At 34.3% G+C, this 20,460-nt stretch overlaps 1 protein-coding gene across 1 annotated transcript; it reads left to right on the top strand.

The window, feature by feature from the left end:
* Positions 1-3,600: 3,600 nt before the first annotated feature.
* LOC132561585 (ferric-chelate reductase 1-like) lies at positions 3,601-18,451 on the top strand. Its single transcript, XM_060226284.1, has 20 exons — positions 3,601-3,814; positions 5,677-5,825; positions 6,742-6,845; positions 6,953-7,457; positions 8,609-8,800; positions 8,948-9,046; positions 9,512-9,665; positions 9,969-9,986; positions 11,230-11,531; positions 12,148-12,339; positions 12,721-12,819; positions 13,755-13,908; positions 14,922-15,038; positions 15,325-15,440; positions 15,970-16,056; positions 16,262-16,333; positions 16,847-16,946; positions 17,123-17,263; positions 17,766-17,860; positions 18,359-18,451. Exons 1-20 carry the CDS (start codon positions 3,601-3,603, stop codon positions 18,449-18,451), a joined length of 3,003 nt encoding a protein of 1,000 aa, XP_060082267.1.
* Positions 18,452-20,460: the final 2,009 nt, after the last annotated feature.

Here is a 20,460-nt window from a genome sequence, read left to right as displayed (position 1 = left end):
TGTGTTTTATTAGCGTTTATTCTTTTGATTAAATAGTCAATATTAGTACAATATGTATTGTTCTTACATTATGATTTTGCCAAAGATTGATTTTTGAGACAAATTCGAATTTAATTCTAAATAAGAAGATACAAAAATATACTTTTATGGTGTATTGTGTAATTGTGAAGAATTTACTTACTTCGTCCTAATATATATATGACAACCTTGTCTATACTATATTACCAAATGCGACTATACGCCATGTAACTGTCAGCTGTCAGGGGCAGTTGTCTGATCAGGCGGGGCTGTTACAGTCATTTAATGGTACTTAGCAAATCGCCGGATTAGCAGGTAACAAGTCAAATAATGTGTTTATCGTGTAGCTGACAAGTATGTATGATAAAGACGTATGCCGGAGAGTAAATCACTGACGACGTGCATGCGGTGTGATGTGTTGTCCCTGCACAAAGCATCTTAGTGTTTTGTTAGTCCATTGGTTATAATAATCGTTATTTAATCTCTAACGCAGCAACATAGGGTCCATTATAGATGAATCTCGTGATGAATAGCAAACTTGTGATACTGGGCGATGCTCCTTAATTTTTTTAATTGTACCTCCCTCTGATTTCAGGAAGTCCTACATTAAAACAAGATTAGTTTTTGCCTAAACATTGAACTTATTTCTATTTAAATTGAGAAGAAAACATTAAACATATATGAACTCCATCATGTAAGAATCAACTAAATCCATACAGAACCTCCATTTTCATCAGTGGTATTACATTTCAGTGTAATTATAAAATAGAGAGTGGCGGACATAACCAAAGCAACTTCTATGTAATATGTACAATAATGTTTATTTAACTTGTTTAGTAATTGTAAGTTTCATTTCCTGCGAGTCGTTGTCATTGTTGCACAAAGACATTCTTATGACAGCTGCTCTATACTAGAAACAGTATCTCGATTGTATCATTTCAAAAGTTTAGAGAGTTTCATGTACGTTGGACTCATTTAAAGTTATCCCACTGAAATAACTGAACTCCTCCTTGATTAGAATCTTAATATAGAGCCATACTCTTTAATGATAATTGGATCATTATGACTGTTTTGAGTTCCATATCAATGAAACAGAATTGTACTTATGGTAGTTCAAAGTGTATACTATGAATGATATTGTGTGTAGATATTGTGCCTAATATGCCAATATGCCTATATTTACGTTTGGAAGAAATGTTACCTGTCAGATATTGAACTCTTGTCGCCAGTCATTGCCCTGAATCTTTATATGGCCAATTGTTTACTGTGTACGCGTCATCCTTACATAAGTGCCTTTGTACTCAATTCCTTAGTTAACAGACTAAACACTGCTATGATAATAAAAATCGATAGTTATAAAGGATGTTGTCGATTGCCTTAGTGTTAAGGGGAAAAATAAACATGCCTTGTTATTGCATATCTTAGTAGTCTGATGGTTTCCATTAGATATTGACCAGAAACACAATAAATAGTACAATGTACTTTTTATTTACAAAGTCACCCTCGAATCACACACATTGATATAGCGGCTCAATTATCTCTATATCACCATAAACAGTATACTGACAGTTTATAAATTATCGCGCAAGCAAGAACCCGCCACGTAAACCTTGGTCAATCCAAGTAATGTCATGTTCTCAAATGAGAACAGAGTATACGACAATGGAACCAACAGACAAACAATCGAGCATCGAAAAAGCCCGGCTTCATATCGCAAAAAGAAATCCACCAAAAAAAATCATCAACCTCCCTTTTTCGAAACTTGTGTTACAAGTTTATTCGTCAGTTGATGACATCTTGCATGAACATCGTGAAAATGGGGAGAAGCCCATGGATACCGAATTAACTTCGTCATGAAAACAATAGGTTTGGAATGAAGGGATGTTGCCATCAAAAATGGAGAAATCACAAAAGAGGAATTGAAATCTTATCATACGGCTTGTTGGAAAGCTGTCCATGTTGATTTCGTTATAAGGTTAAACTCGAGATAAACCGCTGATGTAGAAGTTTCTGTCGTGTCTTTGATTTCCATTTCTGGTGGGTATACACAACGGACGTGGTCAATAAATTCCTGTTATTCAACGAAATGACGTCATTGATGTATCTGAAAGTGAAATCAAACAACTTTGCAAGATCTTTGTGTACATGGAACTAAATGTATAATACTGTATCCTACCAGTCAAATGAATTACAGCAACAAAATAGCATTGGCATGGCAACAAAATAAAGAATCAGACTTAAAACCGATGAAACCAGGTCAAAAGTTGGACAATGGAAAATGTTCACGGAGATCAATGACACTGTAAAATAACAGTAAAATCAAGTATAAGGAAAATGTAAAGTCTCCGCGTCATCATAATGCAGAATGAATCTAGGGCAATCTAAACAATGTCACATTTTCAAACACGAACAAGGTTTATGAAACCTGCTGTATTCTTAAAATTCTTAATTACTTTTATTATAGTGGTTTGTATCATAAAAAATGTCAGCTCTAATGACAATGACTTCATATCACAGAAAATATAAAAGACGCATCTTAGACGAAACCAAGGTCAAGGACTTAATTTTGGTTTGTTACAAGAAGAAGAAAAAGACATATTTCAAGACAATAAGATTCTGTCACACTATCGACAATGATATAAAACTAGGTAAAAGTAAAAAAAGACCGAGTGTTACAAACAACACGGCAAAGAGCACAATATAGCATAGCTATACACGTCCAAATCAAGAAGGATACATCAACTACTTCTGTATTATCTGAAAGAAGACAAAAGAACTACATCTTTTGTTACAAAAGAATGGCGGTATCTCAAAGATCGAAATGACAAAACTTTTTTTGTAAAATAAATGACAGAGATCTCAGTAGAAAATTTATTATTTTTTTATATATGATTTCATATGTCACTCTTAAAACTTGCACGTGTGAAATTCCTGTGGTATATATATTAGACATTGAAAATGTTTTTTCAAATAATTCAAAATCTTGTTATCCTAAATTATATACCGCTCGACTTTTAGACTTATGTAGGAATAAACCGTTCCTATTGGTGGAGGATGAGACTATTTGTAATATCTGTACGTCCAATTCTGACCACTCCAAAATGATTCCCTTGCAAGTCTTTATTCTAACTATAATAAACAATATTCTTTGTGTAATGAGTATAATGCAGTTCATACTGTCAGAGTTACACTCTGTGTAAATGATATCTGCAACCGAAAAAAAGGTTATGAAAGGAAATACTAAAACAACACATCACCGAGATGGCTAGGTGTTCTTAATATATACATATATTACGTACATATAAATGTACTATTTACATTATCAGAAACATAATTAAGGCTATCAATCGTTTGAAATTTTTAAACGGTATTCAATAAAGGTTTAAACATGGAATTGGCATTAATCATATCACATGTTATACATTGACGTTTGATTATACTGAATGCAAGAGCATGTATTATAGGTATAAGTATACGAAAATACGTATGTGTATGAAATGTTTGATTTGTTGGATAAAATAAGTCTATAATATTATTTAGTACCAATATCAACTTTGATGGGTTTTTTTACAGGCAACTGGTATGGGGATAGTGCCAGTTCTATACCTGATATCGATATTTGGTATAACGTCGTTGTCATGGTTACCATCTGTGTCAGGGTACAGTTCTGGGGCTGCCAATCAAGCCTGCCCTAACCTACAGCCGTGGCACTCTGGGACACGACCCAGTACCTCACCTGCACCCTTCATCATCAGCGTCTCCAAAACTACGTACGCACCGAGGGACCAGATCACAGGTGAGAGGAAACAGAATATTCCCCATGTAAGATGCTTCTGTAATGAATATATTTGGAGAAAGACAGGCAATTCAAGCTTTAGAGGACAAAGCAACTTATTGTTTACGAATGCTTATTTTCCATCCGATCATGTTCTTCCGTTTTTCATGTTATTATAAATTGACCATTGGAGGTTATCAAAATACATGTTCTAACTCGTTAATGATTACCTGGTGAATGAGAAATTGTCAAGAACTAGACAGGAATTCTTGAAATAATCAATCTTTTAATGTTCAGGGTATAACATCTTAGCTTGTCGGACAGAGGTTTTATACAATAAATATACTCAAGGCATAAAGAAACGCAGGTGGCTATATATTATACTCGACGTCTTGCCTAGAATCATCTTCAAAGTTTACCTTGCGTTTCTTTATCCCTTGAGTATATTAACACTTGAAAATGAAAAGACAACAAAAGGGAATATCTGTTCATTTGCTCTTGTGTATCACTGTTTTGCATTAATACATCATTATTCACATTCCTTTAAGATTGGTGGTTGGATAATGTCCACGAAGTTTGCCAAATCCCGCATGCCACGTTTTACTTATGTGCATAATAAATCGGTTCAGAATAAACAATTTGATGTTCTTTAAAGATCAATCAAATTAAGTAAATTATTATTTAGATTTTACTCGCAATACTTCTTTGACCGGTTTCTTGATTCCCACATCACAATTTTCTCGTATCACTTGCGAGTTATGTAAGGACTATACATCTGTATGGTGCAGTTATATTCATTATGTGGCATTACTCTATTTCAAACTTCAACATCGAAAGGTACTCTTCACTTGTGTGTATTTGGTGCAATGTCCTATCTTTTAACTTCTAGGGACGGATTACAAACATGTTAAGTATGCAAACAAGAGTTTACAATACACAGCAGAAGAACAAAACTCAATTACTTACATATTTTGTCTTCAGTGAGTTAGCATTATACAGAGTCATTGTACAGAGTCCTGAGTTGAGTTTTATAAACTCAATAATTCTCTAAATAAAACACAAATTTCGCGATAAGATAAGTGACAGACATTTATTTTCTGTTTCTGGTGTCAATGCTATATATGAAAAGTCTATCTGATACTTAATCCTTGTGTAGAGATGTATAGCCCAGACGAAGGTATGTCCGTCGCCGCCAGCTATTACAAACAGATCATCAAGCGTCGTAACCGTTATACACCAATAAAAACGCCGCCATCTTGTAATAATTTGGTATTAAATATGTCGCCTACATGTAATTTATATGTAATTATGTAATACATGGACTCTTTTACACGAGTGCCTGTAAGTCTTTCTCCAATGCGATAAGGTCATTTTAGTGTTGGTGTCACATGTCTATGTATATGTTAAGTCTAGCCTAGTCAAAAGACGTTACACCAGACCTAACGTATACACAGCAGAAAGGACTTAATGTACGAACCTTAATTTTACATATTTTATCGCCAGATTTGTCAAGGTGAAATGGTGCATCGTTTACAAATATTTGAAAAATGTCTAATACAAAAAAAAAAAACAAAAACAAAAACAAAACAAAAACAAAAACAAAAAAAAACCGGAAGAGTGTGATTGTAAAAGATATATTAAAAGAAATTAAAAAACTATCAACTCTGTGCAACTGTACAACAAAATATCGCGTTTCATTTGCAATCAACGGACACTTTACATAAAGATAGAGGACAAATTTCAATTAATGATACACCCCAGCACTGAAGGTAGTTATAGTTCCAGTCATTACTACATATGGCTTTAAAGTGAAAGACAAATGTATATAAATTGAACCAAATACTATCTAACAATCGTAGTATATGCCCATTTTTGTGTTACAGTGACTATACAAGCGTGTCCCGGATACAGCTTTAAAGGATTCCTAATACAACCTCGACTTGTCCAGTATTACGAACAGGATGTTAAAGTCGGCGTGTTTGGTAACTACCTCAACTCTCAGTTCAAGTACGCGTGTCCAGATACCAGACTGGTACGTATGTTTTCATTATATCTGTATGTGCAGATCTAGAATATATATGTAAAGAACCGAACGTGATGAAAGGAGACAATGCATTTTAAAATATCCAATAGAAAATGACTTGAATGTATGATAATTACGCGATTTAGTAATTTAACATCCTCAGTAAATTGAATGGTACCTAGAACCGAAGAAATCATCACCTAGTAATTCCGACATTTAACCGTAGTTTGATTTAAACACTAAAAACCATACCATTCTTTTTACATATGAATTTTGAACTGTAGATGTAATAAGGATATTTAAATAAACATATTTCACATTTATTGGATGTGAACACAAGATGACTAAGATAATAAATAAGATAAAGTTGGCAGATATCCCTTACACACATAATAGTGTTAATGCTTGTAGCATGTTTTTGGGTAGTTCAAGGTTAAGTCACAGCATTATATTCTGGAAATTGTATCTAACACAGCAAAAATGCACCATTATGTGAAGATTAAATCCATGTTGTTACAAACGACATGGATTTTTGAAATTTTGATGGTGGTTCTTGTATGCAACATGTGCTTGATTGTTGATATTTTGGAAACCTTCGATTATATCCTCTATCACGTAATTTTGATTATAACACTGTATACCGTTTTCGTAACAGTATGTTGCTCACCTTGAATTTCATTTTGCTATATGAGAGCTTCCTTTGTTGCCATTCCTTTCATATATCATCTATTGAATGACATGTTCCGAAAACAAATTGATTTATCAGCGAAAGCTGTTTCCGATGTCAAAGATAAGATATTGACGGTCTCTATATACATTTAATTTATCATTTCCTTGAATAAAATACGATAAAAAGTTATTACAAGGGATGGTATTTGTAATGTGATACCAGTTACAATAGCAATAAATGGTTTGTTATTTGCAGGGAACGCGTGGACAAGCTTTAACCCACGTAGAGGCTTCAGACAAGACATTGATGAGATTTGTGTGGCAAGCTCCACAGGTACCACAGGGTCATGTGCTGTTTAGGTGAGCACCCTTCCTTCATGTATGAGACGTTTTTACAAACTGTGTTTAAACTCACATTAAATCAAAATGTGGCATTATAATACGTTTATTCTGTATATTATTTTCAGAGCCACGATCCTGCAGCAGTTCAGTACGTATTGGATGGGCGTGAGTTCCCCAGTTGTGTATGACCAATTCAGTAATGTTCGTCTGTCTCGTCAGCAACTCTTAACACTGACCACCCCACGGTCAACTGCATGTAACCAGCTTTTCAACTCTACAACTTCAACAACTACAACTACATCCACCACCACCACCACCACTACCACTACCACCACGACAACACCGAAACCCACGACCACCACAACAACTCCAACTACTACTACCACTACAACACCGACCACCACCACGCCTACTACAACCACCACTACCACTCCGACAACCACCACAACAACGCCCACTACTACGACTACCACTCCAACTACCACCACTACAACCCCTACCACCACCACTACAACCCCTACTACCACTACAACTCCAACAACGACGACGACTCCTACAACAACCACAACCACAACGCCTACTACCACGACGACCAGGCCCACTTCCACTCCAGACATTGCTGATCCAGGGGTGAGTGATGTTGTGAATGTAGCGAGATAACGAGAATGTTTCAATAAAAAAGGTAGTCCATGGTTAAATCTAAGACCAAATTGCACTATTTTCAAACGCTGTTGACACACATGATTTAGCGGTTATACTATTTAAGCGCTTTTCTCAAAGAAACAATACTTTATCTTTCACTGTCTGTCCACTTTTGCCAGTGGCTAAACTTAAATATTTTCATTACAAAGATATTGTTTGCTAAACAGTAACAACACATATCTATCTTGGTGACTTGTAATGAAGTAGCTGCAGGCCCTTGTCGACTTGTTAAACTGGCGTCTTCGTTTCATATATGATTGATATGACAATCCAAACACAGCGTGAGCTAAAATTCTCTTATTCACATTTGCATTCCTTACTTTAAACACGTGTTAAATTTTGGTCTTTGAAATATTTCATTAAATGTTCATTTTTATGAAAAGTCTTTAAGATTGTATACTGTAGTATTTAACTTATGTAGCAATCGCATGACCCATTTTAATTCATACGAATAGTGTGACGGTTAAGAATATAGATATATACTTGACACTCTTCTAAAAGTATCAGTTATACAAAATTCACGAAATCTACTGAAATATTGGGCTAGTGCACCTCCACATCTAGATTGTGACATTTATTCCAGTTATTTTGGATTGTTCTTATACGCCTCCTAGGTTACAAATGTAGGTCCTTAGCATTACTGTCAAGTCCTAGAAAGACGACACAGCTGTATGATGCAGTTTAATTCATTGTTTGATTCTACTGAATCTTATCTTAATGTGTCTTTTATTCACTCAATATAACTGATGACAATCATCATGTGTTTTTAATATGTTCCATATTGATCACTTTAGTCTATCATTTATTATTACACTAGTTGTGTAGTGATAAGACGATTGGTTATCATACTGTCCATTCAGAGGACGTCATGACTGTATCACCGCTTCCTTTTTTATCTCATCAATATTTTGTTTTAGTCCTTTGAAGTCTTTGCCGTTTCAACCATCTGATTGAACGACCTTACATGTATTGCATTACAAACATATATCTTGATGCTGAAATATTGTTTCTGTTCTTCTACATTTGTATAAAACATTTGTTTTAATATTAAGGATATCAATAATCACTCTCTTTTATAGGCAATATGGATACGTCCAGACATGAGCTGCAATGTTACCAGAGGCTGCCATCATGACTGTAGGGGGCGCTACTGTACCTTCATCATTGGTTGGGTAGACACAGGCAATTCCATTGATTTCGAAATAAAAGCTGCGGTCAAGGAAAGAGGCGATAAATGGATAGCCATTGGGTTCTCCTACGACCGCAATATGGTAAGCACGCTAATATTTTGTAATAGGAAGAGGTAACGAAAAATATACCCAGCCTTCGCCTGCTTTTGAACTAGTGACTCCGGTCTCTAAAAGTTGCAATAATTTCGTGAAACGTGAAATGTTGATTATTCTTATTATTCTTACAAGGGATCCGACAGCGTGACAGAATGTGTGACGACTTCCGGTTACGTCAGTGTGTTCCAATCTTTCAACAAGGACACACGTGTAAACTCCAGGCTAAGGAATGTGAGTATGCAACTATAATTAATAGCTTTTTAAAACATAGAATTGTAGATACCCTTACATAGAATACCAAAACTGTCACCATCACCAGTACATAGCCCATGACAGTACAATGGCATACACGAGTTATTCACGAAACTGGTACAGAAATGGTTGCACAACAGGGTCCAACTTGAAAAAATGATCCCAATATGCCTTCGAGATGGAACATCGTAATGATAAAGATAAATTGTCGCTTAATTTCCGCTATGATGTTAAATAATTTACATTTGTTTCGAACGAAAATTTGGAACTCCTCTATGCTGTTATCTGTTTTTAAAAAATCCATTTAAATACGATCTTTAGATCGGTTGAGCATAAGACTTATAAGTCGCAGGTGTGTCTGATTCGATTCCTGACGGAGGCATTCAAGTTAAGCCTTACCTCTATCTATTACATTCTATGAAACGTTTGATAATCTCTTTACAGCCAAAGCTGGGTATAAGTAACGAAGGAGGATCCTTTGTGGATGGTGTATTTACCTGTCGTTTTACACGACAGAAGATTGTTACCTCTGATTCATCCGTGTATGACCTAAACAGAGACTGGCACATCTTATTTGCTCATGGTACAGCGATGGCGGGTATGTTACTAACATCTAAATGTATATACTTGTAATTTAAGGCTTTGATATAAAATGTAAAATGTTTAACTAGTGACATGATGACTTCTGAATTAATATTTTTGCAACGAAAATCTTTTGCATAGTATTACATTTGTTGTGACTCCTTTGGAATGTAGATTCTGCACTTTCAGGTTGTAAGACATAGGATAGGCGCTTTTCATTTTAAGGATATAGTGAACGGTAGTGTTCGATATCTAATGAAATATAACTTTGGTTACATTGAATATGTGAAGTAAAGTAACTTCATTTCTAAACACTCAGATGCGTTCAGCGGTAGAGGTAGGTTACGATTTCGTTCTGGTTTTGGCTTGCAAGGGTGACAGCAAGCTATTGGCTTTTGTAATATTTGACCTACTTATGAATTACTTTCACATAACACTCCAATGTACATGCTTTAAAAACACTGCATATGGTACTAATAAAAGATGTTCATTCATGTAATAACCTGTGAATTAATAATGAAAGTGTATGCGATATCGGATCATCACAGCATGTTAGTGTTAGTTTCCCTTCAACCAAGCTTCCCTCTATATGTACTAACAATACCAAACATACTGCCAAATAATGTTAATAAATTGTTTTCTGTCATCTCAATCGAACTTTGGTTAATGAATGAAGTAAGCCATTGTGCTAAAGTTGACGCGGAGTTACCTTTCCAAGAATATAACGTCGTAGTAATGTATCTGTAAACAGAGTCAGATTAAGAAAGCTAAGCTAGCATATTTTTTTATATTGAACATTCCTAGCTGATTCAGTTAAATGTGTATTATTATAAACTTTTATTTCATTTCTCATTTTATAGCATCATAAGTAACATCACACATGTAATTGAAAGAAACTGGATATGGAGTTTTACAACAGTTCTATATATATTAATACGTAACATTGGTTTTATATGTACATCATGTACCAATTCCATTGTTTCTACATATTTCGGATACGAAACCACTAATAGTACATGGCATCAAAAACCTTATTTGTCTTGAAATTAATCAACTGGTGTTCTACGAACTTTTTAAAATTAGGGGAATGAAATAAATGAACACAAGCATGAACACTGTCTTAATATGTCGGTATAAGTATTGAATAACAAATGGTATTATGGTCCTTTAACTCAGTCATTGTTACAGTATCGCCGACAGAGTAAAGTGTGGACATTAAGTGGACATGGTGACCTACTTAAATGACAATTTATGTAACAGGACCACTTGTCATTCATAAAACACTTATTACTTATTCATATTGTGCCTTTTCTGCTCAAAAGTATCATATTAAATGGATAAAGTGATTTATATATATATCCAAGATCGATTATTAAATTATGATGTGTATGGCTGCTTCACGAATCATTCTGGTAATATTTGCGGTAATCACCTTTCTCAAACCCACTGTTTGAATTAGTTGCCTTATGCATTTTTTTCTATTTCATCTATGTGATGCTGTAGTGTTTTTTATGTATTTTCCTCGACATGAAGAGTTAAGGTATGGTAGCTATGATTTAGATACCCTGTTCATTATACAGGAATGAAGCTCCCTCACATTTACAACCCGGCGCCCTATGCCTCTCTCGAACCTGTGGATTTTCAGCGATATCTACGCTGGGTGACAACAACTACAACAACAACAACGACGACTACAACCACGCCTGCCCCAACTACTACAACACAAACTACAACCACCACAACTACAACACAGCCTAGCACTTCCACCACAACATCGCCTACCACTACAGCTACTGACATATTTACAACGCCCCCACCAATCGTCATAACAACGGACCGGTCAACGGAAGCCCCGTCGACACCACTTGTCACAGAGGCACAGGTATATTTTAACATGTAAAACTGCAGTACAAACCTCTAGTACTCCCGAATCTATACTACGTTGGTGTTTAACGGCTACCTTCTACTTTCGTGAAATTCGTCACCTACAAATAAATCACTTTCCATTACGATTTTTTTTGTTGTATGATGATCGTTTCAAATCAATCAGTTTCACGTGTGCCTTAATTAAGAAAAACAAAAAAAAACTTGTATTGTATTGAAGATATTGTAAACAAAAAATATATCTATATTTTCGTGGGACTCAAATTTGGTACATATTATTTGTCTTTGAGTTCATGATTAAATAGTTCTCACAAAACTCACTAGTGCGATGATAGTGTGTATTGTCATATCATGGACATATACAATCGAGGATTAAGAGTACCCAGGAAATCAACGAAAACAAAACACTATGAAAATCAATGATTTTACAGTAACGACGGAGGTTTACAGTCAAACAGCATAATGCGTTATGTAATATAGTTTGAACATATGCTCTTGATAAAACTTCTCCCTCAGATATCTTTTTCTTATTCAAGATCTCGATAAAAATTCAAATATTTCTTTTATTAACAGAATGAGTACGTAAGTGTAAACAGTTTTGATTTCTGTTTTAGTACGGTGACCTGACGAACGATCTTGCATGTGGCTTGACCAAAGGGTGCTATGAACAATGTACTGGAGACGTGTGTCGCTTTATCGTGTCCTGGAAGGATCAGGGGGATGCTATCGACTTCGAACTAAGATCCAAAGGAGAGGCATCCACCAATAGGTGGATGGCAGTCGGCTTCTCGAACGACGGCAATATGGTAACGTGACATATTATTCTAAAGCATGCTTGATGACGAGGTGGCAGTAACTAATAGCATAAGTAGACAGGTGATGAAGCATTATGGTGATGTATACCTGATACAGTTCATGTTTACATGAGTTTGATTGAATAAGTTCTATAACAGATACTTGTTCCAAACTTGAAATATGACGAAAAGGGCTTTATGGAAGATAAATTTAACTAACTGATGTGAAAAGAAGCATATATTTCGAATAGATGATAGAGGACAGTTAACTTGTTCAAAGCTGTACAAGACATTTGATTTCAATTTAAATGGTGTTAGAGATGCATATTGGTTCTTTCTGATTTTTTAATTACTATATTTCCGATGGTAAAGATGTATGGTTTTATCTTATAGGGCACTGATAGTGTGGTAGAATGCTTAATGGAGAATGGAATTCTGGAAGTCCAGCACTCGTACAACCATGATGACAAAACAAATCATGTATTAGCCGAGGTATGTATAGAATCGTTATATGTGTAACCTTAATTCATCATGTTCGATTATAGCTGGAACAATTGTTTTGAGAAAATACATGAAATTATTGGTTTATTTGCTAATAGTGTGATTTCACATGTTTTTCATACGCGGACGAATTTATCGAAGATGTTTTCAAAACAGGTCACAAATTTCTTGCAAATACATTTGGTATCACTTTACGCTATATTGATAACGTCTTTTTTAATAACAAGATTTTTATTTACCACGTCCTCGTAAGTATCCACCAGAATTGAAAATCAAAGACACAACAGTCCCTTCTACATAAGCCGCTTATCTCGATCTTTCCCTACAACGATACCAATATGGGCAGTTTTCCACCAAGCTGTATGATAAACGTGATGATTTCAATTTCTCTGTGGCGAATTTTCCATTTCTGGATAGCAACCTATTTGCAATCTATGATGTTAACATGTAGCAGTAGATTCGATATCCGAAGGCATGTTCCCATTATCACGATTTTTGTATAAAAAGTCATCATCTGACGGACAGACTTTAACACAAGGTGCCAAAAGATGCAGGCCGATAAAAAATTATGGGGAAGTAGTTTTACGGTCGTTATAGTGATCTCATTGAGAAATAACCCTTTTCTTTGTGCGTTGTGGAGTTGAACGTGTTTGATGCTCGTTAGTTTGCTTGTGTATTCCGATGCTGTATACCTTGTTATCCTTTGAGAATGTGACATTAATTACCTGGAATGACCAATGCTTACATGGCTGATGTCGTCGATGAGGCAGAAGATGTTTTTTTCTCTTCTTGGACACTGACCTTATTCTTCTAGTACTTTTTCAGAAGTCTTCGTGTAAGATTTTCTTTTATTCATCTTTTGCCCTAGTTTTATTGAATATGAGTTTAGATCATGATGATGTTGGTTTTTTTTTTTAATTTTTCAGCCAGGGGTTGGTCTAAGCAATGTTGGAGGCCGTCTGGAAAATGGTCTATTCACATGTCGCTTCACTAGGGTCAAGGTCGTACCAGGTCATTCCACTATATTTGATCTGAACATGGACTATCACATCATGTTTGCCGAGGGACGGGTAGAAAACGGTGAGTTTCTAACAATATTGGTATTTAACTTTTTTCTTTTTTAGAATGAAAATTATCAAATTAAATATGACATTGTACTGTTAAACCATTAGATGTGCCAAATGGCTTAATTTGAAATGCATGGTGAGGAAAAATAAACATAATGGGAATAAGTAGGACGATATTCCTTGCTAAATTTAAAGATTTCTGACCTTGTGATTATACTATCCTTTCATTCATGATATTGTTATGATCATAATTCTGTTGTAGATTTTAAAAGAAAATATACAAATGCACATATTCAGTAACTATTTTATATCGTTATTTTTGTGTTCTGTCATATATTCTAAAAATGTATCTAAAAAATTGTCATTTCTACCCGTGTAATACTGATTTGTCCGGGGAAATACAACCAGGTTCGCTGTTGTATCAAATACCCAAACATGCAATACAGGCACGCTCTCATAGAAATGTTACGTGTCCCTCCCCAGTTGACATCCTATCCTGGTACAATGTATACACACATATGGGCACATATACTTATTTGCATTGACTGTTTATATTTTGTTTTATTTCTCTTGTGCAAACTTTGTTTGCCAAATCTAGGTACGAAGAATTCATTTCTTATGTCAACCTGTCAATTAATTGCATTATTGTTACGAAAACAAACATTATTTTCGTGTAATATGGCGTCTTTGGAAGTATATTGTCGACGTCTGAGACTATCTTTTCTCAAAATTTTAGAATGAAAGTGAGAGAAAGATATTCTTTCATATGTCGAGGTGTAGGATAGGGTTTTGCGACATTTCGTGACCTTTCGGGTAGAATATCCCCATCCTACACCTCGACATATGAAAGAATCCTGTAATATGTAGCTGCATGTATTTATCATAACACTTTTGGGTGATAGGAGATCGTATTAAAGACATGCAAGTAAATAGCATTGTTTTGATTTCACTCCAGGAAGCACTATTTCTCTAAATATAAATCTAAACGACGAGTATGACAATGACAACATCGATGTTTTGTTACAGGGGAGAAGAACCGACATAGTCTGGTGACCATACCGTCTGTGTCTGGCGAGAGAGTCGACCTACAACAACAGATCCTTGTTACAAGCGTGGCCTCGTACTTCCTGGTCAAAGTGCATGGTATACAATAATTTTACTGTTTACTGTGTAATAACCTCAATATAATATTTAACCTGTTAGTCTATTATTATTTACGAAGGAAAAGTGTTTTATATTTAATTTATACAGTATCCACCATTCATTCAAAAATTTCCCCATAACATTGCATTTAATTTATTTATATTTCATTGTATTAAAAAATAATCACAATACATTGTATTAACAGATCATTAAGGAATACATTGTAATCACGGTACACTATTTTCATGACAAATAGTAATTTGACATTATCCATTAATTTTGATAGGTTGTTTGATGATTTTCGCCTGGATTTTCTGCGCCAGTATAGGAATCATCACTGTCCGGTTCTACAAGAAGATATGGCCGGACAAAACCATCTGTAGAGAACGTATCTGGTATCAGGTTAGTGCCGACTGGTGTCGTCGTAATATATAATTTAGCAACGACATCATCATTTCAATGGTATTATTAGAATCTACATTATCAAACGTATTTAACAACAGCGGTTAAACCTATAGAGGTGATTGCTTCCAACAGATGTCAGTGTATATAATATATTAACATTGTGCGGGTCATTGAAATGTAAAACAACTGTTTCAACGTGATATTTCATTCGTCCGTTTTTCTTTTAATTTTTTTATTTAAATGGATACGAGTGACCATTTATGGTAAGAGACGTATATTTCCCATGGTTAGATAAGCATAATGACATTGAGTTATCGTGTTCAATAGTGGTTAATGCATCGCAGTAAAGTTAACTCAATTAGTAATTATATGCACAGTAGTCCATAAACTATTACAAGGTTAGGAAGGGAGATAACTCCCATTACATGCTGTGCACGAACACAGCTGGATTATAAATAAAACCTAGTTGTAACACTTAATGATATATGTATAACCCTGACTTTATCACATTTATTGCTGTTTCTAGGTTCACCGTTTCTGTATGGTCCTTGTGTTTTTGTGTGTGCTGGTGGCCGTCGTACTGATCTTCGCGGATATCAAGGGGTTCAGCAAGGTACTGGAGGAATGTTGTGAAATCATTTATTGCAGTTGAAAAATTAACATAAAATGTAACAGAGCATTTAATCAACTTATTGAAAAAAAACTGGTATAAGGAAAATATGTCTAAAACAAGATGCTATCAAATTTAACAAATGTCATGTGATTTTTACCTACATCAGAGTAACTATATGATAAAGATTGATAACAAAACATTACAGATCGATGGGAAGACATTCCACAAAGCACATCCTGTCCTCGGAATCCTTGTAACGCTGTTCACCATAGCAAATGTAAGTAAAGAAAGATATGTCGCGAAAGAAATTTAACAAATTTATAATATTCTATTGATAATATTAAAAAGATACAAAAATTAATATTCATACAAAGTTATTGTTGCATGTAGCATAAACCTTAAATATTTATAACGTCTTATCGTCCTGAAAACCTTACTGATACTGGTCGGGAAAATGCTGGTCACATAGAATGATATCTCGTAGATACCAAGGCTTGAAGTTAATTTCAATATCATATAATTTTGTCACTCTTTAGGCTGTCTATGAAAGTTTCAGTTTCATTTAACTTAACATATAAATCTTACCTATCAATTTGAAATGCAATTTGTTCGTAGACAAATGCTTCGGGTGTCTATGCTTCAGGTGACATTAGGATATGGAATCGTTCTTTAAAATCCATGTAACTTACACATACTTTAATTAAGAAATTTGAATAAATGGTTTAGTGGTTAACCACATCAGTGTTCAGATAAACTAGACAGTTAATTATCACCTTTTTACTTACAATAGCCAATAGTAGCGGTATGCAGACCACTACCCGGGACCGTCAAGAGGAAGATATTTAACTGGATCCATTGGGGACTGGGATCCTCTGTACACATACTCGCAAGTACGACAGCTATATCTTATCTATATCTGTTAGCCGGTATGGATTGACAAAAATGCTACCAGCTGATTAATTATGTCACTACACTTGAAGTAACCGAAAGTCATTGCAGTAAAATTTGGTGAAATTTAGAAACTTCTAAAAGAAACATAAGCATGTGTTTTTTTCTCTCCTTTCAGTAATAAACATATTTGCGGGAGTGGAGTTGAGCAAGTCCGGCGCCCCGCCCTACATGAAGTATGCGTTGCTGGGCTATGTAGCCTATTTAGTGATAATCTACCTGCTGTTGGAACTCCATCAGTGCATCGCTAACAAGTCAGGTAATACCTATACTGATTAAAGGTAGTAACTATACTAATTACGGGTAGTAACTAACTATATACAGGTAGTAACTATACTAATAACAGGTAGTAACTATACTAATTAAAGGTAGTGACTATACTAATTACAGGTAGTAACTATAGTAATTACAGGTAGTAACTATACTATATACAGCTAGTAACTATACTAAATACATCCAGTCTGTTGTCTATAATATAACATCGGTTACATTTAATATAAAATAACTATTAACACAATAGAATATATCACATATAGTACTAACTAACCATGAACATACATTATGTACAAAGCTAGATCCCATATTTGCAGAGTCAAACTGTTAATATCTTTATCAACTTGATTGTATTTAGTACTTGAATATTCTTACACGCATATCGTGAATAAGAAATAGTTTCAATTTCACAATTACTAGCTCTATCTGAACAATGCTAAGTCACTTCATAGCACTGAATTTGTTTGGATTCAAATTGATATTTTCAGAACACAAGAGAAATCAGACATATCTTTATGAAATGCATAGAAAGCCGTATAACAACAACAGAGCAACGAACGTAGCCATTGATCTGGAGCCGCCGGTAAGTGCTTAACAATGATATTAACTTATAATTCTGATAGACAAGTTCCAAATTAGGGAATGTTTGTTAAATGGAGATAGGATTTACCGCAATGAATGGTGTTTACATGTCGATAATCCTACACATGTATGTATTAATTCACTACTAATGTTTTAACTTTCAAATCTAAAAGATGAAATTGTACAATAACCATTATCAGGGGTTTTTTTCGTTTAAAACTATAAGAGTATTTTCTATCAGCATTGCAATAAGTTCGACTTTGTTTCAAATTCACTGGTCTCACAAGCAGTCATGAATAATGACATGATAATGGCTTGTTAATATTAAAATACTATTCTTTAACTAATTGGACACGGTCACGTGACAAATTATTAGATAATTCATATATTTGTTAGTGGAATACGTAATATTAATCAATCGTTATCAGCGATGAAAAAGCATGCAAGCTGAATTAAACAATAAGGCTATTTCTAATGAGTCCTCGTTTTTGTTTTACAGTACAGTCGAATGAAGAAGGCCATCATGGGCTCCCATATCCTTATCACCTTTGCCGTCACGCTTATTTTCGTCATCATCATTATCATCAGTTGAAAAAAAACTTGTCTATTATTTGTGAATAGAATCCTATGAACATCTAGCCGAGAAATACGATTTACATCCTCACTGACCAGTAGCCAAAGGTTGGCGGGAGTCTGATGTTCCTCATAGCTGTGTCCACCAATGTTGTTAACGCTGGATATTTTTTGTATGGAGCACGATCTCTGTACCGCAAATAAACGGAAGAGTTTTAATATAGTTGATCCAAAGTGCTAATAATTGTTGTATTGGTCAATAACTTTAAAAAATACCATTTTATGTGTGATACTTAGATGGTTAACAAGCTAAGTAGCCATACATAGAGATGTTACTCACGGAATGACCAGGCTGATTGTATTTGTATAATGTAACTAATATTTGTGCAGCCAAATAGCCATTGTCTTAACGCTAGTGTGACTGGACGACCAAATATTATACGGAACTATGGTGTTATAAACAAGCACCTGTTAACACGAGGTTTAAGTAGGGCTGACGTTTATCAGCAATACGTCTGTTTAGCTATATCGTATATCTCAACACAGGTTTCAGTGCCATCGTTAAAAAGGAATGAAATAGATGAAACCTTCTCTCGATATCATTTTAGACTGTAATAAATATACAACAGAGTGTGAATGTTGGTAACCAAGGACATTGGACAGAAATATAACTGAATGTGAATGTTGGTTACCTAGGACATTGGACAGAAATACAGCTAAACATTTATGTTTACGTAACTATTTGAAACCGTACGTCAATAAGTTATTTTTGATGTTAACGTTTCTTCACAATAATGTATAGCCTTACACCTAAACATGACTGTTAATTATATGTTTACCAGTGAAAGACAATGAAATAGTCAAGATCTTCTATGATGTATTAAAAAGTGTTATATCCGCTGATATGAAGATATACTTTTAATATTATTGACATATAATATTGACCAATCCGAGCGATGCATCCCATTCCATTCATTCAAGATGGAAAGATGTCCTGAGAAAGGGAGCAACTTTCAAAGTTTTCGCATAGTCTTGATGTCATGATTGAAAGCACAATAATATGACACCAAAATTTATTTTTCTAAAAATGTATTCAATTTAGGTAGAGTAGAATATAACAAGTCTGTATCCTTAAAACGACATCTAAAAACGACAGATTTAGTGTCGAGTGGTACATTCGAAGTAACGCGCGGTCTTGTTGCCAAGCATGATTTCATTAGAGTAAATCATTCGATGTTAAGCTATTTATCTTTTGAATTCGTTACTTACATCACGAAAGATTTAACTGAAAATTCAAATGTTGATGTTAAATAAAAAGATTGTAGAACAAGTTATATAATGTGGTATAAAATTGGAATCGTTACATACCGAGTTAGTATATGATTGTTGTATGTGTATGTTAATATATTGTATCAATATTACTATACATGTACTACTAGATAGGTCGTTTAATCTACAAGACTGTAAAGAACATTGTAAATTACGTTGTTATTAAATTATTGATAGTATTTTATGTGTTTTAAATTATATCTAATGTTTCTGAACCAAGTTTTTTTCTTATGAATCGGATGTGAATGTATGTTTGATTTGAATTGATCGGGAAGCGATTGAATAGGTTGAGTGAAAGTTTTGTCTGAATCGGACGTGCATGATTAAATCAGTCGATGGAATGTTATGTTATTTATTGACAGTTGCTTTGCACAATAAAAACAACGAATATCACAATGGAATTTTGTGTTGAATTTCAGTATCAGTGTTAGATACGTAAGTACAATAATAAATAAATTTCAGTATTTTGCCTCTCCCAATTCGCTCCACCTTTGTATATACATGTATATATATATATATATTGTGTATATATATTGTATATGTATATATTGTATATATATATATTTATATACACTTGTATATATACATGTATATGTATATACTCTATATATATATATACATGTATATGTATATATTGTGTATATATATTGTATATATATGTATATGTATATATTGTGTATGTATATATTGAGGGAAATT

This window comes from Ylistrum balloti, unplaced genomic scaffold (assembly GCF_031769215.1).
Source record: "Ylistrum balloti isolate Yb309-2 unplaced genomic scaffold, AGI_CSIRO_Ybal_v1 Utg369668, whole genome shotgun sequence".
NCBI classification, from domain to species: Eukaryota; Metazoa; Mollusca; class Bivalvia; order Pectinida; family Pectinidae; genus Ylistrum; species Ylistrum balloti.
Note: the sequence above shows the minus strand (reverse complement) of the source record. Positions and strands in the feature narration are given on the sequence as shown.